Source organism: Neomonachus schauinslandi, chromosome 2, assembly GCF_002201575.2.
Source record: "Neomonachus schauinslandi chromosome 2, ASM220157v2, whole genome shotgun sequence".
Taxonomy (NCBI): domain Eukaryota; kingdom Metazoa; phylum Chordata; class Mammalia; order Carnivora; family Phocidae; genus Neomonachus; species Neomonachus schauinslandi.
The window spans coordinates 196,687,654-196,713,318 of record NC_058404.1 but is presented as its reverse complement, the minus strand read 5'-3'; the positions used below and the strand labels follow the sequence as shown (position 1 = coordinate 196,713,318).

General features: G+C 44.7%; 1 protein-coding gene across 1 annotated transcript; it reads right to left on the bottom strand.

Annotated features, from left to right (window-relative positions):
* Window positions 1–11,397: 11,397 nt before the first annotated feature.
* Window positions 11,398–15,716, bottom strand: ZNF518B (zinc finger protein 518B). Its single transcript, XM_021677591.1, has one exon. It carries the CDS (start codon window positions 15,520–15,522, stop codon window positions 12,277–12,279), a length of 3,246 nt encoding a protein of 1,081 aa, XP_021533266.1. The 5' UTR covers window positions 15,523–15,716; the 3' UTR covers window positions 11,398–12,276.
* Between the last annotated feature and the right edge of the window lie 9,949 nt (window positions 15,717–25,665).

Genomic DNA, 25,665 nt, shown 5'->3' with positions numbered 1-25,665 from the left:
CACCCGGCCCACATTCTCCAACTCCTCCTCCCCGTGCTCACATGTGTTCTGGAGTTCGAGGCTCATGGAGGCACCTGAGAATTGAGGCTCAGATTGCCCTAAGGGGTCAGACCACCCTGCCTGAGTTCCACCACTCAGCAGCTTCCTCCAAGAGCTGAACCGCTTGGCTGTGTTTTTGAGCTGGATCCCCCCTAATTCTCTGGCCCCAGATACGTGGAGAAGAACAGGCAAGGCAAAGGGTTTTGTGGGCTAGAGGTGAAGGGAGGAGGCTTATATACATATACTACTTCAGCTGCTGTTCCTCAACCTTCTTCACTGGAACTACTTCCTTTCCTACCTCTATAACTATAACAAGTGCTTTACATACTTGTCCCCATCGAATACTGTACAAATTTAGATTGTCCTAATTTTGACTGCAGGGATCCTGGTCAAGCTGTTTGAACTGTCTAGGCCTCCATGTCACAGAACTACTGAGTGACAGGCGAGGGCTCAGGCCATGACAGTACTTGAAGCACTTTCTTGGGTTGGTGTTAAGATGAATGGGTCAATATGCACCAAGTTCTCTGCACAGTGATTGGGACACTGGGGAGATGGTAAACGTCGGCTCCATCATTATCTTTGCTGGCAGGGCTGGGGGCGCACACCAGTATGGATCTGGCAGGAAATAGTTGGCCTGTTTAAGAGTACGGTCAAGGACACCTGGATAAAGAAACAAGGGGAAGAGGTGACCACTGGAACTCAGAGACAGGTGCGGTTGCAGGAGGGGAGGGACCCTCCAACAAACTTAAGCTTTGCTAGAGCATGTAGCTATCAATGTGTTCACATGGTCCTATGGTTTTGTAAACTCTTCCAGAGTGAGATCTTTAACCCACTGTTGCATAAGATCTCTCTTTCCACTCAGACTTTTCCTTCATCACATTTCCCCTCCTGTTGGGTGGTTTTGGAGTATTTTAAATCTAGCTAAGGAGGTGATGAGTTTAGGAAATGTTTACATATATTTCACCAAACCCAGTCCGTTCTGTGGACAATTACTGTGAGACCTGCCATGTAGGAAAAGCATCCAGAACTTTGGTGTCTTCTGTGACAACTCAAGTATGAGGACACAAAGTTGCAAGACCATGGGCTATACTACCATACAGATGTGGCCTATGGACCCTAGACACCAGAAGTATGTGGGTAGTGAAGGGAAAAGAAGGAATTTAAAGTATACAAAGCCGGAATTAGTCTGTGGGAAATTCTTCCAGCTAACAGACGTGTAAAATTATAAGCAGACCCCCTGGAATATTCTCTTATCAGAAATAAATTCTATTTCACTCTATTCACATTTAAATAGAAGTTTGGCATGTTAATAACGCAGTGATGGCAGTGTTCAAGCAGCTAAAAAAAAGATTAAAATTTTTAGTTTTCTCTGTTGAAAATATTACCAAGTTGATGAGATCCTCATGATAATAAAGAGAAGGCAGGTCAAAACGCACAGAAAAGGTATCACTGAGGTACGTGTAAATTTGTTATTTGTAATTTTTTTTTTAATTTTGAAAGTTGTGATTTCGCTTCTCATTCTAAACACATATTTATTTTATACCTTTGTAGTAATAAACATTTTGTATTCTTTTTCTTAAGGAAGGACCAAAGTGTGTATAAACTTCTACCCCGCAAAGCTAGTTCTGCCCCTGTCTGTGGCACTTCTAAAGGGGAACTGGCCAATGAGAGCTGATCTCTTTATCCTGCGGCCCAAAGTGAAGCCAGAGGGTGAGGGGGCACAATAATTTTAATCCTTAGACTTCAGCCTCTCTGGGGACAGTGGCAAAGGGGCAAACAGGACACTTCCAGCACAACGGGAAACCTCACGTTGCCAGGAAGGGTCTTGCGCAGGACCCCTTCCACCTGCGCCCACCCCCACTCGCTCCGCCCCCCTGGAAGAAGAATGACGTAAGCAATTGAAAGGATAGAGGGACCAGTACCCTTGGCGTTCTCTTTCACCGCTACCCACCTGCCTGCCCGCAGAGGGGCGTGTCCCGCGTGCTCCTGCGCCCTGACGTCAGCACGTCGCCAACCGTGCCAGGCAGGGAACGGGAGCGTGTCTGCCGCGTCAGGAAGCTCATTGGGGCATACTGTTGAGCTGAACTGGAAGAAAGTCCCTTCCAGCTCTACCCGATGAGAGTAATAGTAACATAATAATAAATAGCATGGTTATTATGATCTAGTCCAACCCCCACATTTTACCGGTTAAAATGTATTTTGCTCTTAAAATAAATGTTCCATTAAAATATTTATTGTGGCTTAGTTTTTATTATTTTTAGCTTCCCTTCAAATCTCAAGTCTAGCAGTATTTACACGCAGAGAACTTCCAGGTTTTAGAGGGTATTTGTGTGAATTACAAACATAACTGCCAACAGTGATCTTTCATTTTATTTGAGAAACTTCTGCGTTCTAAATCATAATTTTCTTTTATGGATTTCTTAGTGAAGTATCTGCCAAAATGAATAGAGAATAGAAAGAGGAACACTCTTTTCCCTCTAAATAGAATACACAACCCTTTAAAAGATAGGGATTTGCATAATGTTGAGGCTGGAAGAAATGAAGTGACTTGCCAGGTTTATGATTTCTCAAACAAAGGGTAAAGGATAAATTAGTTTTTCAAAGGGTCAAGTTGCTTCTGTTCCTCAAAAAAGTTTGGAGTCGATTAAATGCAATAGCAGTAGTGACAAGGGGAACAGGTTCTGGCTGGCGTGTGGGTGGGGATGCGACTTTAGTGCCATCTGTTTGGTCTTGAGGCACCTGCCCAGACTTGCCAGTGATTTTTTAAAAAAGATAATTAGTCGTTTATTTGAGAGAAAGAGCACGAGCTGGGTGAGAGGCAGAGGGAGAGAGAAGCCACGAGCAGACTCCCTGCTGAGCATGGAGCCCAACGTGGGGTTCGATCCCAGGACCCTGAGATCAAAACCAAGAGTTGGCCACTCAACTGACTGAACCACCCAGGCGCCCCACCCCAGTGATTTTTAAAGCCATGAGACCAGCTCCAGGATTTCCAGAGGCTCACCCATATAATGGACAGTTCTAGGAGTTCATTATAAATCATTATTCAAAATGCCTGGGTGAAGCATACACACCCACGCTTCAAATTACCTTATTAGGAACCTTCAGGATCAAAATTTTCAGGTTTGACATCCAAGGGGAGGGATTCAGAGCGAGGTACTTAGGATCAGCCTCACTTGAGTTGCTGAGATGGCAGACAGCTGGCTACTCCACAGTCTGATTCCCTATTTGCCCTTTAGTTTTTGAGATAAGATTGAGGAATTTACGGTTGCATGTATTGAGCTCAGAAAGGCAAGTTGCAAAGAATCAGTTCATAGAAATAAGAGTATTTGAACAGGCTCCAAACTGATTTCCCCCACAGCTGTTGTTTGTTCTGCTTTTATAAAAGAAAACTTTAAGATTTCAGTGCGTAGTCCCTAGAACATCGGCATCATCAGACAGGCTGAGCTGGAATCTGTATTGTAATGAGATCCTTTGTGATTTGTATGCACCGTAAAGCAATGCTTCTCAAACTTGAATTTAACTCACAAGCTTACTATGCACGAGGCCCTGAGAGGTCTTGCCCTCAGCCCCAGCTCCCTTGTAAACCGGGGGCCATAAAATGACAGGCACCGAGAAAGCAGGAGGTCAGCTTGCAGGAGGTGAGTTTAAGAGATGAGTCCTGAGCAAGCTCTTAATTAACCACTTGGCCGCAACAGCATCTTGGTTCACTTCTTTCAGCCCTGGGTTCCTCCCTCTAACTCAGGGCCCAGCTTGTCCAGCCCAAGGCACTGTCCTTCAGTTCCCTACTGTCTTCCTTCCTGCTTGCTCCCCCCACCCTGTCCCCCTGGTTCATATTACCATTAATTATAGCCTATGGCTCTGCATATGCTGCTTGTTCTGATAACACAAAGTATGCTGGCTTCCCCACTGGACCATGAGTACTTTCTCCCCTTTCATTTTCCAAGAGCAATAGCAGTACCATGGCAACGTCTAATCCCTAACCTCGAGATGGGGGGTGGGGTTGAGAGAATCAGAGCAGGTGTTCTTGAGAAAGGAAACAAAGAATTAGCCAGATGAAGCCAGAAGTGAAGGATCAGTATTCTAGGCCAGTGCTTCTCGAACAGTCATGTGCATACAAGTCACCCGGGGATTTGTTGATATTCTGATTCAGGAGGTCAGGGATGGGACTGGAGAGTCCGTAGTTCTCACAAGGTAACAGGTGATCTCAATGCTACTGGCCCACAGACCACACCTTAAGAAGAAAGTTCCAAGCAATGTGAAGGCGAGGATCTTAGTGTTCTATCCACTGCAATATCCAGATCATGTGTGTCTGCCCCAGAAAAGGTGTTTAATAGATTAGTGAATAAATAGTTACTGAATTAAATACTTAAAATCTGAGATACCACCTGGCTGCTTGAGTTCTCTTAAGTTGCAAGATATAAAATATGTTCGCTTTGGCTCCAAAATCAGGGCTAATACTAATACAACATGCATTGAGGCACAGAGAGGTTGAGTCATTTGCTCAAAGTCACACAGTTAATGTAGCAAATTGTTGTTTGCCAGCTATTCCTTGTGCTCCCTTACATTTCCTAATCTCCCATGCAGTTAGTTGAAGCTGTTGAACTAAATCTAACCAATGGAGTGTCAGTGACATGGCATGTGTCACCTCCTAGCTGAAGCAATTAAGAGCCAGCCCTCTTTCCTCCTCCACCCCTTTCTTGTCTGTTTTGTACTCTGCAATCTGAAATATATGGCCCCCAAGGTAAGATTAACAGGAATGCTACCCAGCCTCCAGAGGACTACACACAAGGATACATAAATCTTAGCTGAATTTGAACCACTACAAACTCGAGTTTTGTTATCATATTATTCTAACTAGTATGGGCTCAGTGTTGCCATCAGACAGCTCTTGGCATAAAGGGCTTTTTGTCTGGTATCCTAGGTCCTCTAAAGGGGAGCTTACCCCCAAATGAGGCATGTCTCAGTCCTGCCAATGGGGGAAACCCAGATGCTAGGCGCGGGGGCTGTGAGAAATAAATGACAAGTGCCCTGAGAAACGTCTGAAAACAAAAGCTTTTGTGACAACAGCTCAGTGACTGTTCTCTGCAATTGGCGAAGGCTCTTTCTCTGCCAGGCACCACTTGCTGTCTAGCTGTTCTTTAACCATATGGAGGCATGTCTTCAAGCGTGCTTGGCATGAGGTGAACCTTGCTTTCAGAGGTTTTATGGGCTCCGTTCATGAGCTGAACGAAATCTTATTTCTGGAACATTATGAACGCACACCTTTTCAAGTGATTGACTTTATGACTTCTGTTGACTTGGTTAGATGGGATGTAATTTTTCTACATGATGGCATATGGGCTTGTATGTCCCACAGAAAATAGAAGATGCATCATCCTACTCACATGTAAACATCAAAAAGACAGGACTATTGTTTCTGTTTTTCTAGGTGGATGGAATTGAGTGGGCTGGAGGAACCAATGACTTAATAAAAAAATAGATAACCTAGAAAAATAGATAATCATTGTAGAAATCAAATCAGTATTTGAGACTTTCCAACCTTCCCCTCCCTCCATCCATGTTTCTCCTTTTCTGTTAAAGATGCCTGGTCAGGATGTTTTTGCTGAAGGATTAACTCTCCAAGGACCAACTGATCTCTATTCTCTGAAACACTTTGCATCAAATGGAGTACAGGAAGCGACCCGCCCATTCTGGAAGAGTAGTGTATTTTGATAAAATAGTATAGGGACAGTACTAAAAGAGGAAATTACAGACCAGTACCATTTACATAAATTCTAGCACTAGATCTGGAAACTCAGCAGTATATACACATGAGTAGATCATGATAAAGTACAGTTTATCCCAGGAATATAAGGAAGATTTAACATAAGAAAAATGTATTCAAGTAATACACTATGCTAGAATTTTAAGAGAGAAAAAGTACTCAAATACGTTATATAAATTTAACAAATGTAGTTGTGGAAAAAAAAAAAAACCTAAGCAACTTACGGATAGAAGGGAATTACCTTAAGCTGATAAAATATATCTTCCAAGAACCTATGGAAAAATTATGCTGAAACTCTAAAATTATGGTGAAACTGTAAGGAAACTTTTCTCTCTTCCAATATTTCTCTTTCAAGCTCTAATCTTTGCTTACATAGAAAATACAAGAGGCCCATTTTAATTTATAATTTCATATCACATTGGTTAGGACATTTCTTAAACTGTTGAATAGCAGAGGGTGATAGGAGCATTCCTATGAGAGCTATTTCCATGCCGATGTGTAGGAATTTCACTGATTTTTAAAATATTGAATTTGTACTTGGCAATTTTGCTACTCTTATTGCAAGTGATATGATGGTCTAAAATTCTCTTTCTTCCTTCCTCATGGTTTTAACTGATTATGCAACCTATAGTTTTTATTGTTACTATGAATGAAATCTTCTCCCCGCAAAAAGGGAATAAATTATAAAACGTTATTGGTCCAGCACAACTTTATTTCCATTACATTTTCAAATCAATTAGCAGACTAAATGGTAATAACATGTTCCCACTGATGGAAATGCATCTGTAAATTCAATGCTACAAAAGGTTAGCTTTTTGACTTCAAGCTGGGGAGAGATTTCTAACGGAAAATTTTTTCTTTATGGATTTTTAATAGGGTCTATATTTTCTTTTAAAAATAATTCAATAGCAAAAATGGACAAGGAATACCAGCAGTCTATGCACAGAATTCGATAGAGTCCAATAAACACTTACAAAATATACTGTCTCACTAGGAATCGGGGCAAGGCAAATGAAAACAATACACTGCTTCTTCAAGTTTAGACATTGCCAAATACCACATGGAAGTTCCTATTTCTCCATATCTTCACCATGTCTCAGCAGACTGTTAACATTTCACAACTATCAGGTTGAAAAGTAGCTTTCCACACAGGACGATTGCCATGCATAACCCTCCTGCGGCACTCAGCCTGTGATGCGCTGTGTTAGATGTCACTAATGGTCAGTCCACCGATCTGCACACAGAGGTGGTGGGACGGTATAGCCCCTTGCGGAGGTTGTGTGACCACTTCTGGGGGGTGGGTCGCGAGTGGAAGCTCTGTGTGCTGTTTCCCACCCGTGCCAGATCCCTCTCCTCTTGCTGTCACCCGAGGAAGGAGCCCAAGTGGTTCAGATGGCGCAGCTACAAGATGGGACCGCTTCCGTCAGACAGGTCCCTGGCACTGTGGGTGCAGTGTCAATGAGAAATAAACACTTGTTTGGTTGATTATTTAGGATTGCAAGATAAAAAAATGACACAAGTGCAACCATTTTTGTAAGGTATGGGTCTAGAAATAGAACTGCAGGGCATGGATGCGGAATCTGGCACGCAATTGGCATTTCCTAGATGTGAGTTAGTGAAACCTCGCCAGGCCTACCCTAGTTTTAGAGAGACGTAGATAAATAAAATCCACTTCTTCCTATCAAGGAACTCAGACAAGCAAGCTAATATTTAAAACACAGTATGTTTTACCTTGTCTTAGGCGGTTCAGCGCGGTAAACCCCAGATGCACGTGGGTAATGAACATCTGAAGTGTGGCTAGGTTTCCTGAAGAACTGAATTTCTCATTTAAATTGAAAAACGGAAGCAGTTAAAATCTTGCCACTCAACACAGCTTAAGTGTCTCGGTAAGACTGTGTCTCATTATAAATGAAAATTTAGCATTAAAATTTAAACCTTCTGTAAGTTGAAAATACATACCAGGTTTCTAAAGATTTTGTTTTGAACAGTGTGTATACACACTTTGTACACGTGTGTGTTTATATACACAAAATATCTCAAGCAATTTTACGTGTATTGAAAATGTTTTGGTATTTTAGATGTACTGGGTCAAATAAAACATTTAACTTCACCTGCTTTTTACTCTCCTAACTGTGGCTACTAGAGAGTTCAGATTACATGTGGGGCCCGCATTATGTTCCTACTGGACAGCACTGCTCTAGACCAAGTGCACATTCCTCAGAATGCTATCCCATCCCATCCAAGGTGTCTGATCCCTGCTAGAACCTTAAGAAGTCAATTCATACTGAGTGTAACCTGTGGCGGCAAAAGGCTCTACATGTTGCAAAGAGCTTTACAGATGCCAGGGAGTTTCCTGCCAAAACACCAGCTTGCGCGTTACTTGGCTCATCTTCACGTGAACGTTCTTCTTTCTTGAATTGACGTTTTCTTCACAACACAATGTGGCTTAGTGACTGCCACTCCCTCACTTTCTGGCCTGGACATCAGCTTCTGCCCAGGCCCCTACTCTGTTCACACCGCAGCTACCCCTGGTCGTCCACACGCAATTCAAACCCCCCTTGAGGCTTCCACTGCCTTATTTGACTTCCATCCCCCCCCTAAATAACCAAAGGCGACAACTTACTAGACTAGATCTATGGGATGGAGGATGACAACTCCTCTCAGCTAACAAATGAGAACAGCAAATTGCTGACTTTAGGTCACGTTTTCTTCAGGGTCTGCCAAAACTCAAGTCCTGTTCTCCTTCTCCCTTTTTGTCTCCTTGGGTTGAGATGAGGGAACCAAGCCCCCACTGAATATCCTCATCCTCTTTCCTCCCAGGTATGCGTGGAGCCAGAGGTGAGGATGCCTGGATAGACGGCGTCACAGTGTAGCTGCCCACGTGGTCCAGCAGGCTCGTCAACCGCTTGGCAACTCTCCCTCCCCAGGCCCCTCCCAGCTGAGAGGCCAGACACCGAGGGCAGGTGCAGTGGCCACAGACCATGGGATGAAAATTGTTACTGCCGCCCGAACCAGCACCTCTTGTGAATTTAAGGCAGAGCAAAACAAAAAAGGGGCCTGGTGTCATTTCAGGGTATGCATGGTTAACCAGCAGCGCATCGACTCCAAAATACGCCCTGTGGGAACTCAAGGCACCTGCGCCGTACAGAAGGACGCCTTTCCATGTTTCAGAGAAGTATCCCCCAAGAGAGGCTACGTAATAAATAGCCCCCCGAACACTGAAGTGAAAGGGCAGAGAACATTTTACAGTTGCTTTATTTAACAAAATTTACGCCAACTTCTAGATCTATATACAAACGTGTTTCAAAACCAGAGCGGCAAACACACCGTTAACACAGCACTTACAATAATGCTTAAAACGCGTTATGCAATGTTTTGTTTTCTGCTCATACAGACATTTACAGATTCAAAAGTTATTCCAAAGGCCGAGCAACGTCACATCTTTGTTTCTTGGGATGATTTACTTAGTAGGTTGTGAAGAAAGAGGGATGGAGCTCTTGAGGGTTAATAAACCGTGTTCAGTTTAGTTTAACAAACAGCATTTGGCCCATGGTAGGGCTCACAAAATGTTTTGGGCAGGGGACAAAAATTTGGGTAAAATATGATCTATGAGACTATGAGTCATTTTTAAAAAATTTTCACTCTGTCATAACTGTAACAAGATGGTCTCATTTCTGACCCCCAAAAGTAAGAAACTCTTAATAAGTTCAAAATTTTCTTAGTAAGTACTATTAATAAAAAAATTTAGTGAGTACAGGTCCTTCAAAATCAAGATGGGGTATGTAAGTACTCAACACAGTTCTACCCCTACCTTGTCCAATTTTGTTAGAAATGTTTCATGACATTTACCTACGTGTTAACAAGCTATTTCCTAAAGTTCTTCACATAGGGAGGACAGACATGTTTTGCTTTCTCATTTTTTATGACTTTCAGGAGCCCTCTTAATGCCTCAAAAAAGTACTGTAGCTCTGGAAATCCCCAAAAAACTTACATAGTCTACTTATAAAATTGAGCTCCGTATGAGTTACATAAGCTGACTTTTAGGTAATACTTGAAAAGGCGGCTGATGCTGCAATGTATAAATATTTCATGTTGACACTTAACACTCTGACCTGATTCATGGTCATCTTTCCTGAAAGGTCATGCTCTAGCCTCTCGAGAAAGATGCTACCAAGCAGTGAGGTATAGAAGGAGGAAGAAAAAAAAAATCACAGCCTTTTCTTCTCAGTGTCTTGGGAGCCTTCCATCAGGCTGGCAGGATACACGTCTACACGCGGCTCACGCTTCAGGGCGCTCTCCTCTATGTGGTGAAGTGGTACACAGGATCCATTTCCCAAAAAGCACCAACTAGAAATGCACGGGGATGAAATACTGCAACGAAATGATCCTCAGGAGTTTCTACTCTTGTTTGTTCATATAAATCAGACTCATCACTTACTTGTGCTTTCATTTTCTAAAAATGAGATCACACCATTATAAAAATGTGCTTCCAAAATAATTTCTAGAATATAAAATGTCTTATATTTTTCCAGCCCACATAATTTCATTATAAAATAGGAAATCAGAAAATTAGCTACTGCAGTTTTCATATGGTAAAAAATATTTATATGTGTACACACACGCATATATACACATATAAAAAACCCAGGTTTTAAATTTTAATAAAAATTAACCAATTAGCCAACTTAATGATTATGTATTCAATTAGACATAAGAAATGTTGATTATCTGTAATGAGAACCAACTACAAAGAATTACAATCCCACCTATCAGAAGATAGTCTAAGACCTTCACATGTGTAAAAAAAAAAAAACAACACAGAAAGTTCCAACTAACCAACAAAATGGAAATCTCACTCAAGTCTTTTTCAGATATAACGGCCCCCAGTTTCATTCACTGCACTATCGAATTCCCTAAGGAAGGAGCAGTCTTAAAGTGAGGACAACAGAGCTGGGGCTGCCCTGCGGGTGTGTTAGCGTGGTGGTCGCTTCCTGGTGGAGTGGGCAAGCGAAGATGAAATCCAGCCTGAGCTCCCTCAGCCAGGCCACCGACCTGCCCAAGGGGTGGGGCAGGTGCAGAGGGAGTGTTTCCTAATGCACACAAAGGTGCTGTGTGGACCAGCCGTGGTCCTGGCATCTGCTGGTGGAGAAGGAAGCAGGTGTTCTCGAGCGTTACTACCTAGGAAAGGTGAGCCAGAGGGAGAACAAGACTGGAGAAGATAAATTAGAAGCAGACTGTGACTACCGGTGAAAACCGGGAATCATGTTTCTATAACCTCCACAAAGATGGTGGGATGTTTCTATTTTGTGGATTCCTGCCTGTTTTTTGTATTTTCATGAGGGAAAGCCTTAAGGGGTCTCAAAGGCACAAAAGGAAGGGGACAGGAGGTGAGCAGGGAAGCGTGTCAGTCTGCAGGAGAGCCGGTTCAGAGAACTGCCGGAGGGACAGCAGGCTATGGGCTGGGGGGCAGTGTCCGAAATCCTAAGTGGTGGAGAGAGTGCGCTCAGCCTTCGCCCCCGGTCCGTGCCTGAGTTCTCAAATGAAAACTAATGGTCACATTAAAGTCATAAGTCTCTTCACAATCCTACCTTGAACTGTCTTCCCCAGTTTTATCTATGTTTTAGGAAGCCTGTTCATTCACATTTTAAATTGGTTACTTTATGTTTGTGAGGGTGGTAGGCACAAACAGGAAAGCCTTACTTTTAGATATTTTCCCTCCGCGACCATGCCTTTTTTTTTTTTTTTTTAAGGCACATTCCCTCCCCAACTGTCATAAATCAGGACATTCAAAAAGAAAGCAAAGGTTTAAAAATGTTTCTTTCCTCCCCTAACATCTACTGCTCAGGCAAACCCTTGGAATCATTCCTTAAAGTGGCCAACAAAAGCACAAGGCTCTGTGCTAAAGACAACACTTCTGAGTACTGCCGAGTGGGTGAGGAATTTCAAAGAATAGCCACTTTTCTAGAACCAAATTTAAGATAACAAAGTAGAAAGTGTAATTTCCATTATGTACCAAATATGCAGCACATGAGTTAATGCAGAAAACAACGGATGTGCACACCAAGATAGGGTTTAATTCCACAGTAGCATTTTGTATGCAATGTGTAAAACACTCTAAACTTGCCCCTTTGAATAGATCACAGAAAATCTGTACCTACTCAGAAAACAGGGGTGCTAAACAAAGAAAAGTCTCAGATCCCACTGGAGATCTGGAAGTTTCACTTCTCTCCAGAAAAATGCGTGTACAGATTTGTGCATACTATTTCGGGGGCTTCAAACACCTTCCAAGGTCCCGTCTCTTATCTCAGGTTAGGACTCCTGGCCTCAACATTCCTACAAGGTCTCCGAAGAATGAGTGGTCCTCCCATTCCTACAATCCGTGTTTCTCCTACTGAGTCGGGGAGTGGGGGGAACAAACAAACTAGAATAAACTAAAGTAAGAAAAACAATTTGCTTCAAAGACCGTTTTTTACTTATTTGCCCTTGGAAGAAAGGACATCCCAATCTCTGGTTGCCTCTATCAAATGCCGTTGGCCATGACTCATCCACTCCTCCTGGTCTTCATACAGCCGCCCACAAAACCAGCACTTAAATAGACACTGAGATGAGTCATCAGGCAAGGAATCCACCACCTGGTAGTTGTTTTTATGCACTTTTTTAAGTTTCATTTTCAACATCATCTGCCTTTTTATCTGATTGGCCTCCTCCACGTTCCGGTAGGTCAGGCGAACGTGATGCCGTCTGATGCCTAACTGACACCTAGTCCTCTCTGATAAGACGACTTTGAGGACATTGCCTTTGTACTTGTTGATTACCTTCATCACATTGGAGACTTCTGGAGAGTCAACATCAGGATGGTTTAACACAATGACGGGCTGGTTCCGACGGGGGCATTTAATCAACTGGTCTGGTTTAGCGGCGATCAGTCGAAGCTGTCTTGCAACCTGAAAAATTGAAGGATCCTTGAGATAGTGGCTGGGATCAGCCTGGATTTTGCTTTTCTTCTTGGATGAGTTCACTTGTTTGGTTTTATTTTTACTTATAGGAAGACTTCTGGAAAGCAGTTTGCCTTGTTTACTCAGTTCACTGCTTCCTGGTTGCCCATACCAGGGGCCAGTTTTTTTAGGCATGGTCCCACAAATAGCACTCTCTTTTCTTGGTTTTGGCCGAAGAGGTATATCAAGATTTTGGGACATGTCTATTGGCCCGCTTTCACTTGTCAAAGACTGTAAGTCTGTGTCTGTCTGTCTCACTGGGCAGAATGGAATGGGTTTTATTAACTGGGTCTCACTGCAAGGTATGCTGACGGGTGCTTCACACGTTGCCTCTATAATGTGGGCGTCTTCAGAAGAATTAAGAACCCTCAACACAGCCCCTTTGGGGATCAACACTGGAGTAGCGGCATGGGCGTTCCTGGTTACTCTGCTTTCAGTTTTCCCACTGCTGCCTTCTATAAACTGTGGGTAGATTTGCTGTTGGGTGCGTGGCCCATTAAGACCACCATCATCCTGAGGTTTTGGGAGCGTGCCTGTGGAATAGCCAGGGCCAGAAAACGACACGTTAATTTTGTGAATACCTTCAGGAGCAGCTTTCGAAGTTCCCTTCGATGCCTGCCCTACAGAACGGCGATGTGCGTTATTTGCAGACAAAGACGACGGCTTGCCACAGGATTCGATTAACTGAGCTATCTTTCTGCGCAAGAGTTCAATTGACTTTATTTTGGATGTTGAGCTGTTCCACTTAACACCCTCAGGGACGTTTTCAGACCCAGAGCTCAGAGAAAATACTGATGAGATGACTGGACCATCGAAAGAGTCCTTAGTCCTTTCAGGATTCTTTAACTCCAAAGGCTCCTCCCTGGGCGGCTGAGACCCGATTCTGTCTTCTGATATATTTATGTGCAAATACTCGCTTTTAGGTTGAGAGGAAATTTGGCCTGTATTTGAAACTGCCTTGGGTTCCTCCATCTGCTTGTCTTTTGACTTCCTATGAGAGGGAACCATTTTTACAGGAATACTGATCTCCTTTCTGGATTCCAAGCTATTGGGACTTAGAGGCAACAAGCGCTTTTCTCCAGAGAAGGACATGGTTGCAGGCGACACAGCCCGGGGAAGTAACTGCTGCAAGTCACTGTGCGAGTTCCTTCCATCTTCAGCCAAAGAAACAGCAGCTTTATAAGGGAAAGGGTCGGACGCAGTGCCGAGACTGTGGAAAACACTGTTTTTTGCTACAGATGCTGGAGAATGACCTTTCAAGGAGAGAGAGGGAAGAGCCGGTCTATGTGGATACATACTACTTTTCTTCTGGAAATCCTCAACTGTGTCCGGGTTGAGGAGGGATTCTCCACGGTTGTGCGCACTAGAATTTGTCATGAAAAAATCGTAAGACCTGACCCACTTCACATTTTTAAGTTGTTTCTGAACTGACGACTGAAAGTTATCAATGCCTGTCAGTTTCCCAACACGCCCTTCCATTGACCGGGACTTCGTTTGGCTTGCAGAAACCAGTTTTCCTGGTCCGGCCAAACCCTTCTCTTCAATCATACGCTCAGAATCACCCCCTGCACCGCCAGCAGCTTCAGGGCGGTTCCTTTCTTCCAGAGGAAACAGTTTCAGGACAAGCTGCTGGGTCCCATTGACGACCTTCACATCCATCAGCTGGGCTAAGCAGTTGGCAGGGACGACGAGTTCTGCTGGTGCCACCACGGTCAACGGCATTCCCGGCTGCACCGGCTCTTTCGCCGGGGACACCACTTCTACCTCCACGCTTTGGTTCTCAAACACTCTGCCCTCATTGGGCTCCGACAAGGTCACTTTATTCGGAATACACACTACATCTTTTTGGTATTCCTTTGGTTCAGGCAACAACATAATATTGTGCATTTTGTCTTTATTTGTATGGAGGGAGAACCTTGAGAGTTGATCGGACAACTTATTCTGAAATGCAGTCCTTGGACTGGGAGGTTTTAAGAGCTCTGTGTTTTGTTTCGACGTGCTGGTTCTTTTTGGCTCCAGCTTGGCAACAGTTTTGGGCGGCCGCCTTCCCCCGGCCCTCTCGTGTACTCTCCGCCTGTGTTTGACAATGTAGTCATTCCTAATAGCACCATAGTCGCAGTACTCACATTGGTACGGGAATATGCCTGTGTGCTTCACCAGGTGCCTCTGGAACTCCCCTTTTGTGTAGGAAATGTAGCTGCAGTGAGAACAGATGAATTTAATCTCTTCATGTTGAAGCGTGTGCTTTTTGTACTGCAGAGGGTCCTTTGTGGAAAACCGACATTTATCACAATAGTATTTGCCTGGCTTAAAGTTCCTCACCTTAAATTTGTTATTGACGGAACCAGCCATGGCTTCAGCTTTATTTCCTACAGGAGTAGCACTGGGATTACTGTTCACAAAGTGAAAATGGGGAGTAGCCACACCGAGGTTGCATTTGAAGCAAACGTATTTGTCTTCCTTCTGGCTTGGCCCAGTACCCTTTTTCAAATCTTGAAGTGGGATTTTGTGAACACTTTTGCACTTCGCACACGTAGCAATGGTCATCACGGCAGCCTCGGCCTCTGACCCTTGACACAAAAGAACTTGTGCTTCTTGTCTATCTGGTCGAGTCGCTCTATTAGCATTCGGTTGTTTGGGTGACATGGTCAAGGAATTATGTCCGTCATTCCCTTGGGTGGTATATAACTGCTGTCCAATATCCTTCATCTTCTTTATTTGCATTTCTAAAAAGAGAAAGCCAGAAAATCCAGGAAGACTTCACATGATAAAATCCTTAGGGGCCATCCTTCATTTAACTTCGTGATTGGCGGAGAACCAGTGACTTCCTGGGGGCATAGTCAGTTATCCTTGTTTATAAACCACCACAGTAGGTGGACAATCCCAAAATAGGATTGTTCCCAATTCTCTGATATTCCGGGCAACACTAAAGGGGGGGGGGAAAAAAAAAGACATCATAAAGCATCGTTAAAATGTGAACCTAAGGTTTAGTTAATCTATTTCCAAACTTCTCCTATATTTCAATGACCTTTGAATTTTATGTGAAATCTTGACATATTTTCTTAAACACAAATTGCCAGTAAAATGTAATACAACAGAAATGGCAAATAAGAAGCCTAAATGGAAGACATTTTTAAATTCAGCCCCCTAAAACTCATCACTTTAGACCAACCATAAACCAGCTGTCATTCAGAACAGCCCTTGATACGTGAGAGTTATTTTTAGGTGTCACAGAGAGCATCCCAGCAACTTCACAGGTACAATTTCATATTAGCCTAAATAAAACTTCGTGCAGGAGGATGCTATTTCAGTTTTTAAATACACAAATTATCAGGTGGTGGAGAGGGCCAGGGCTTCGGCTCAGGTATCCATTTGTTTCTACACGACAGCTAATTAGCAGCTTGGATTCCCAGCTCTCATTCACTCCATCTGCTTTCACAAATGTAAGAAGTCAATAATACACTGGCAATATTAGGTAGACAAATACTGATTCCTTCAACATCTTATTGAGCGTCTTTTATGTGTCAGGCACTGAGTGCTGCAGGGCAGTGAGTAAAACCCAGTATCAGTCCGTACACTCAGGAGGGTGTAGAGAGGGGCAACAGGCAATATATTTATTTCTTGGGTGGTGATAAGTAATTGATAAAAATATACCATAAAGTAAAGCAAGGCCAGGGGGACAGGGAGTAAGTATGTGATGGCATGTGGAGGCGTGGAGTCAGGCAGGCCTCCCGTGAAGCTGACGTCTGAGCAGAGACCTGGGGCAGCCAGGGAGCAGGTACTGCGGCTGTCGGGGAGAAGGGAGTTTCAGGCAGAGGAAGGCAAAGGTCTGTGGGATGTGGGCCTGCAGCACCTGAGGAATGGCAAGGAGGCGGAGAATGGAGGGGACTGAGCAAGGAGAGGAGGGAGAGGAAGGAGAGGGTGATATGGTCAGAGGCAGCGGGGGCACTGGTCAAGGAAAGTTCTAGCACTAGAGTCATAAGGATGTAGCTTTTCCTGCACCTGAGGCGGAGACGGGGCAGTGACGTGGCCTGCGGTGATTTATATCCTGGCAGAGCCCCCGGCTGCCACAGAGACAAGCGTCTGTGAGTGTGGATGGCAGCGCGGGGGGCTGAGGTGAGAGGCGGTGGCAGAGGCGTGAATGTCCCTACAGCAAGTGCCACAATATGGGTAACGATGATGACACCTTCTATAAAAATAGTTACCTGTTTTTTTAAACGGTTACTTTTAAGTACACGCTCTTTTCTCCAGAACATACAAGAACTAGGAGCCAGACAAAATTCTAGTTGGGGATCTGCTAAAAAGGCTTTATTTTATGACCTTCTAGAAACCACTGAAGGCTTCTGAGCCTCAGTGTTTTCATCTGGCAATTAGAATGAAGGACACTTATCCAACCTCTCCCACAGCGCTGCCATGATGACTAAAACACTCGAGAGCGTGAGAGAGCACTTCTGAAGTTTTACGGTGCTTCTAAGCGTCAAGGGGCAGACAGAGGTACCCAGTGAGTGTCTGTTCAGTGATGAGCAGCAACGTGAGGGGGAACTTGCAGCTTCGTTCTAGCACTGCTCACAGGCCAAGAGCCATGCAAAGTCAGTCTGAAGGGCCAACCTGGGGAAGCAGAAGGTCCTACCATAGGGTCAAGAGAAGTAATTATTGCATATTCAGGTCCAGCATAAAACCTGCTCTTTACAAGCATTTTTTGAAAGGACCGTAAGAACATACCATGTTTGACAACAGGCTTTGTTTTCTTTGGCAGTGTTGTCTTTCCCTGTTTTGCTTTTGCAAAAAGATAGCTGCCTCCTCTCAAAAGCAGCTGAACCCTGGTGGCATCTAGGACTCAATCAGACTCGCAGCAAGTGGGCAGAGGCCCCTGGGGTCACAAGGTGCTCCCTCTGCCCTTAGTGTTCGAACACATACCTATGCAAGGGGACTGTGAAGAGGGCAGGACAAGTAAACTGGTAAGCATGGGCAAAGACAAGGACTTCCATTTCCCACTGCACTCCTCGTATACACAACAGGTGGAAGTTTCAGGAGTCACTCATAGCTCACATGCATTTCATTTTCCAGAGCTGTAAACTGGATTTAGTGAAGGGAGACCCCAGGGACACTACTAGTACCAGAACTTATAGAAGCAGAACTTCTGCTATTACTCAGGTAATCTCAAGCGAGATTAGCTTGGATTCCCAGCTCTCATTCACTCCATCTGCTTTCACAAATGTAAGAAGTCAATAATACACTGGCAATATTAGGTAGACAAATACTGATTCCTTCAACATCTTACTGAGCGTCTATTACGTGTCAGGCACTGAGTGCTGCAGGGCAGTGAGCAAAACCCAGTATCAGTCCGTACACTCAGGAGGGTGTAGAGAGGGGAAACTATTACTATTACTAAGCTGTTACTCAGGTAATCTCAAGCAGATGCGAATGGGTCTACAAACATCCTCATCCCTCTTGATAGACCCATTATAAACCTGCACACCTTTTCTCTCATTTAGTCCTCGGTTCTCAATTCCAAAGATCTGCATACCAGTTGATACCACATCTGCTATCTATCAGCCCCATAATCCTGCTAACTACAGAGGGAGGGGGGCAAAAAGACAGGAGGAAGAAGGGAGGGCAGAGAGGAGAGGAAAGAAGAAAGTAACTCACTTGCCTGGCACAATGTGCTTACCAACTGCTTCAACATCTTACATGTTAATCCTAAGAAATTCTCAAGAATCTTGTGATGAGATTCCTCCATTTGAAGACTCACCCAAACCAGGATTCCAACTGTGCATTTTTAGTTTTCTAGCACCTTTCCCAGCCTCCAGGATTCTTCAAAATTTATATAAAGCCATTTTCTTTCCAAGTCCTCTTAAAACTTGGGAGGCGTCATTCCTCCTAAAGCTGAAAACTTGAAATCCCAGATAGACTGGATGGTAAGATCACATATTTGGCAAGAAGTGGAGAGCATCCTGATGGAGGAAAGTCCCCAGGGAATGAATCAAGCCAGCTACAGCGGCGAAGGAGTGCAGTCCGCTCAGAGGTGTTTCCATAAAACTATCTCGCCAGTTATTCTGAATTAAGATTCCTTAGGAGCAAGTGCCAGTAGGAAGTGCGAAGCTGTGATCAGCAAATGTGTTTAATGGGAGGCAAGACATCTAGGCCACGTTCGAATTATGGTCACCTGTTTCCAACTGTCTTCCTGGGTTCTAAACCATTCTCAAGATAATGCACTGCTTCTACACCAGCACTTCCTCAGTCCAGGTGACAAAGATGTCAGGCTTCTTCAAAACAAGTAATGTTCTCTTTGGCCTTTGTAACGTGTGTGGCTAATTGCAGGGGGGAAAAGACCTGAGCAGGCCCCATGACAGGAGTGAACGGACGTGGTGAATGGCAGGGAAGAACTAAGGTCCTTTGCTGGTGGTACCGCATGTGAGCCCATCTGAGACTGCTGCAGGTGCACCCGAGCGACCGGCTCGAGAGCCCACTCCCTCCATGCAACTTGCTCTGTCTGGCTCACATAAGGTCCAACCACCTGGGAAGCTGGGTCCTCTTGGCAAACCGCTGCCCAGGGGTCTGATAACTAACCTAGGCTTATGTGAGGTGATAAAAGGTGGTGCGTGCCTGACACTGGAAGGGCACTCAGTAAACTGCTGTTAACATCAGTTTCGGTGTTGACCTACCTTTCAAACTCATGCCTCTATTCCAAAACCTCTGCATTTCACCTCCTAGGACTAGAAACTTACTTTTTTTTAAAAAGGTAACTTAGCAGGGTTCTCAAAAGCAGAGAAAATACTTAGTATTATTAACCCTGGACACAAGAAATAAAGTGTCCAATGAATATTAAGTTGTCTGTTTTTTCACAGCATGCAATGAGCTTTTTAATGCAGAATTATCTACAGGATCAGCCAAAGATGACTGACACACACAAATGTGCTTCCTGAGTCTTGTCTCTTCCTCGGGAAAGGCCATGCAGTATGCCCTGCTGCTGGCTTTTCCTTTTGACTTTGAGCTCACTTGCCCTGGTTTCTTATATTTATTATGTGGACAGATGGAGAAAAAGACTAAGTTTGTCAGACACCAGGTCAGTGACACTGGGGCCTATAAAAACCATGAGGGTTGTACAACTTCTATTAAAGGAGGGCACGTACTGCATGGAGCACTGGGTGTTATACGAAAACAATGGATCGTGGATCACCACATCAAAAACTAATGATGTATTGTATGGTGACTAACATAACATAATAAAAATTAAAAAAAAAAGATGGAAGCATTGGATTTCTAAATACTGAAAACGTCAAACGCTCAACAAGATTAGAAGAGAAATAAGTAGTAACACGATTTAAAGCTACAGACTCTGGAATCGTATTACCGGGGTTGAAATCCCAGGGCCATACCTTTCTAGGTGTGTGAGCTGGGGCCAACTGTCTGCATCCTCACTGGTAAAACAGACAGTTAACAGTACCTACGTCACAGGCACGTCATGAAGATCACGTGACAATGTGACGTAGAGTGCTTAGGTAAGTTACACATCGTAAACTACTACAAAAAAGAAAATAGAGAAAGAAATCATGCCAATCACATGAATAGTCAAAGGGGCTAAAATACATGCTTCTTCACTGCCTAGCAACTGCTCTTTCCAGAATATACACTGAATCTCACGTCATGATTCCAGTTGCAGTTACTGGGTTGTAAAGCCTAAAACACAATTTACCTCTGGGGTCAAGACCATCACCTAACCTCAGTGGCAAACTGACTAACATGAAAAGACACTTGAACCACATACAAGAGCATCCCCTACAACCTAGGTTTATGTAGGAGCTAGTTACTGAATTCCTTGCTCCTCTCCAAGCCCAGCTGAACTGTGAAATATCCCTGTAAGTGAATGAACATTTACAGGCTGGATGTTAATGTGAGAAGTGGCTAGCCTAGTGCATCACAGGCGCTCTACGTGCATCATCACCTAGTTTTTGTTCGTGAGAGATGCCCACCAAGTCAGTAGTAGTCGACTGACTGCATCATCATTTTTGGATGGAGGAGCAGATTCCAGTGCTCTCTCCAGAAATCCTTCCATGTGGCTTCTGCCACATCCACTGCCAAGACGGGGCGGGGGGGGGGGGGGGGATGCAGCTGCAGTACCCATGAAGAGCGAAGGCAATGGAGTTGGAAGGTTTGCAGCTCAAACTCTGATTTGGTCCCTATCTGTTGGGTCCTTAGGCAAGTGCTTCCCTCTGCTCATTGTCAGGCAAGGAAACTGGCTTCAGGATTGTCAGACTTAAAAGGTAACGAGAGCCAAACCAGAGAACATATGCAAAGCACTCAGCCTGCAGCACGGGTGCTCAAGGATTTTTCTCTGTTCCTTTTGTCTAGTTACAGCAAACACTGGTCTAAGAAATGTTTCCCAGCAAGCAAAATTTTAAAGCATTCGACCTCAAAGTGCCCAGCAGCATGTAAACAAGTAATACCTGATCAGGAAAAGAAAAAAAAAAAAAAAAAAGGTAACATTAGGCCTGTAAAGTGCTATCGCTGCCCAGGTAAAATGGTATTTAGGAAAAAGCTGGTAGGTCACTCAGCAAGAACTCTTTCAGACCATTACAAAGACTCAGAACTGAACTGAACGGGTACGTAGTTCTACACGAAGAAAAACACCAACTAAGGATTATTTTCTTTTTGCCAAACGACCTTGCACTTCTAAATAACTGAAGTGCGAATTGGTGGCCCCTGAATGACAAAAAATACTTCCAAATGTTGCTGACAAATGTACCGCTTTTGGGATTCTAGATTTCCTTCTGAAACCAAATGTAACACTTGGGCCACAGAATGGGGCAAGAAGGCTGGACAAGAAAGCCTCTGTTCTGATTCCTTTGCTTTCTAGGGGAAAAGTGTAAGAGTAGAAAAGACAATGACCTTGGGAGATCAAGAACAAGGTTTAAAACCTAGGTTTTGGACACAATAGCTGTACAATTCTGGATCTGTTAACCTCCCCTGAACCTGAGTTTTCTCACTTGTAAAGTGGGAATGATAATGCCTAATTTCCATGCTGATGTGAGGAAGAGGTACATGCAGACAGCAGGTAACCTTATGCTTGGCAAACAGTACATGCTCTGTTAAGAAATAAATCAACCTGTTTTTTAAGACTCCTTTGAATGTAGAAGAATCCGGAGAAACTCCTGAGAAGCAGAAACTCTTAGCTTAACAAATCAGCCAGATGAGATAAAGGACTCGCAGCAGGAGGTCCTCAGGGGGCTGGAGGCCAGGATCTCCTCCACAGCCCCATCTACAAAGGAGTTATTTGGAGACAGACTTGACACTGTGAAGCTCTTTAACTGAAGACTATATCAGAAAACAAAGTAAGTTATTACATAGGGGAAATTATACTTGTGTTAGCATTAAAAAAAATACAAGGTAAAAAACAAGGAAGTATTACAAGCAACATTACAAAATTGTGTATTACTGAACACACACCTAGGGACTTCAGGTCTCTAAAGGTGACAAAAATGAAGGACACATATTTTTGTATTTCCTCCCCACCTTCTGACTTAAAGAAAAACCAAATTTTGCAGATGAAATGGATTAACGGTTTAATAAAAAGTATAATCAAACACAGAAGAAATATCTCCCACTACACCAGTGGTTATTAACCTTGGCTGCATTAGGGTGACCAACTTGTCATAATATGCCCAGGATGTTAAACTTAGTTTTGAAGGAGGTCGCTGGGATGTTCACCTTACTGCACACTAGGATTTCTTGGAAAGCTTTAAAAATAAAGATGCCTGGGCCCCACTGTGTGTGGGGGTGGCTTTGGGAGTTTTAAAAGCTTTCCAGGTAAATCTAATGCACAGCCAAGGTTAAGAACCACTACCTGACGTTTTAAGTGCAGAGGAATGTGTGGGAATGGCAAGAATATTATGAACATTGTTGTGCAATCTTTTATATACTCATCCCAGGCAAGGGTGCTGGAGAGGGGGGCAAGGCCACTGCCTTGGAGGGTAGTGGGGTGACTGGGCAAGCGGACTCTGGGTCCGACCCTTGCTTAGGCATTTGACCTTGGAAATGTCATCACTGATACTCTCTGTAGTGTATAAGGGCAGTAACACTTTACAGATTCTTGGAAACGTAAAATGTTCCAGGCACGGTGCCTGGCGGGGTGCGAGTACAATGAGCATAAACCAGGACTGTTTTACCCCCACACCTCCCACAGGCAGTCTTTCAGGAGTGGAATGGGAGATGGAGAGCAGTCATAAATGGGTGGTCTCAGTGAAGCAGTAAATGCTGTACCAGTGGCCTGATCAGGATGCTCTCCGTGGCTGGCTGGGTGTGGCAATCCTGGAGCGTCGTGACTGAAGTCAGGTGGATGGGGTGCCGAGGCACATTCATACGTTACCTCAATAGTCCTCAAAGTGCACCTTCAATTATCTGCTGCTTCTAAGGTGACAGCGCTGGAGAGGCTGTGTCTTTTCCCAGGTCATGGAACTGGTCAGCTGGCGTCTAACCTAAATTCTTTTGCTTTCTGCTAGCAGGCTGTGCGAGACTGTCAACTGAAGTCACAGCATCTACTGTCACTCAAGTACTGTTCTCACTTCCTGCCCGGTGCTGTCGAGCTGCAGAGGAGTCAAAAGCGTGGCAAGTTCCAGGGCTCTTCCTTATTTTGGGCCTTGTCCTTCTCAGGCACCAAGCCCCATCTGGCCTCACACCTGCAGACCCAGGCACAGGCTTCTACATTCAGGGCCCTGCGAGGCTGCCAGGCACTGCACAAAATGCCCTGCAGAAGCCAGGGCCTTGGCTGTAAGTCCTGGGTCTGTGCAGCCTAGGTTGCCCCAGGAATTTTCTTCTAGAAAATAAGGAGAATGAGCCCCAAGATACTTCTCAAGCAAGGATGTGTGGCAAGGTAACACAGGAGCTTAAAATAAAACAGAAGAAAAGGTTTCCTAGGACTCAGGTGACCTAATAAATCAGATTGCCCTTTTCCTGAGATGGGCTGGGGCATGCGGTTTACAATTCTTCCCAGGTGATTCTGCTGCCTCGCCACCCCCACTCCATGATGAGAACATCTGGATTACACAGTCTCTGGACCCTTCATTCCAAGGATGGATTCTGGAAATTGCAATTGGCTGGGTTGGCATTCGTGAACAAAGAAAATGCAGTCTACCCCAGGCAGCTTGAGAACAATCAGGACTGGGAAGCCTCACTGTGAGGACCTTGTTTATGAGTCAACAGGATAGGACTTGGCACAGGGGGCACTCAGTACATATTGCTTGAAGGAATGAATGAATAAATGAGTGAATGAATGAAATGTCAGCCTTCATGGCAACAACCATAAAAATGTTCTTTGTTCTTCCTCTTGCCCAAAAAACTGACCCGGATCCCCTTACTTAAAGACAAATACACCAGGGGAGATCACGGCATTGTTTCTTTTTACATTGGTATCAATGAATTTTTTAAAAATCGACATTACTTTGACATAGTATCAGGGAGGAGGCTCAATAAAATAATGCCCTCCTTTGTCTGTTTTCCAAAATGCATTTCTAATGAATGTTATCAGCATAACAAAACCGGATACATACAAAAGGGTTATTTTTCAAGGCTACATTACATCTAGGATAAAAAATAATTTGAGTGCGTCCTAGGTGAAAGAGAACATGGATATCAAGCAATTAAAACAGCCTACCATTCTCCTTGCATTCTGAAGAGACTATATGATACTGGTTTCTGAACAACTATTTGCTGGGCTTCGAGAACCCTCCACCAGTATCTCCTGCTGTGTACACACATCACTGGCTGGGCTGAACTTTGCATCCATGACTCAGAGAAAGATTAAGACATACATTCCTATTCTCTCTCCTTTCCTCTAGGAAAGCACTGCAAGCTCCTGGAGACCACGGCTGTCTTACTCTTGGTGGCTTCAATTCTAAACTTAGATATTAATCCTTAAAGGCTGTAACACAACATTACAGTTTAGCCGTGTACACTTTCAAAAACAGGACAAAGTGCTATTTCACTTTTTAACTTGTTTAACGTTAGGCTAATTGTTCATTATCCTAGCTTTTAAGTCATTGTTATTTTAATGCGGTACATTACGTAGAGGGACTTAAGTGTTCTCTTTCTTACTCTCCTTTGGTTTCCCTTTCCGGTGAAGAAATACTCACTTTTTTGCACCCTGCCTGAAACTGCCCAACAGCCCCAGATCACAAGACAGAAAGGGCAGCTGGGATGGGGAGGTCAGCAACGGAGCAAGTCAAACCTTCACCGTCCACCCGCCCCTGACTCCCCTCTCCCACAAAAGATGCACAGGTCCTCCGTGGACAAGCCCTTCCCGGGGCACACGCCGCGAAACTCCCAAGGAAACACAATGCCAGTCCGGTTTTCAAGTTTATTGTTGGCACTCTCACACCGATGGTACACGGTATCCAAAGCGAGTCCACATCTAACAACGTGGTGCTAGCACGGGAGGCGCGGGCGCAGGGGCTTACTGCGTGGTCCGCCGGGGACAGCCCGGCCGTGGCGGGGCCGCGGGGTCTCCTCTAACTACGGAGAGTCACACCACGTCAACGCTTACCTCCGAGGCCCGCAGGAGGCTTTAAAAATGGCCTCCTGACGACACTTCCTGCTCGGAGCCGACCGGTAGAAATCCTCGCAGGAGATGCATCATTTAAAACGCTGGGGGCGGGCGGAGGAGGCCGGCTCGCCGGCTCCACACCGGCGGCCCCGCAGCCCGCACGCCGCCGCCGCGCATTGCGGCGGCACAAAGGGCCCGCACTCCGCCGCCGCCCCGGCCCGGCAGTCTGGGCAGCTCCCGGCCCGAAGCCCCCGCCCCGCCCCCGGCCCCCCCCGGGGCCTTCGCCGCACGACGCCGGCCGTTTGGCTGGCCGCGCGGCACGCGGGGCC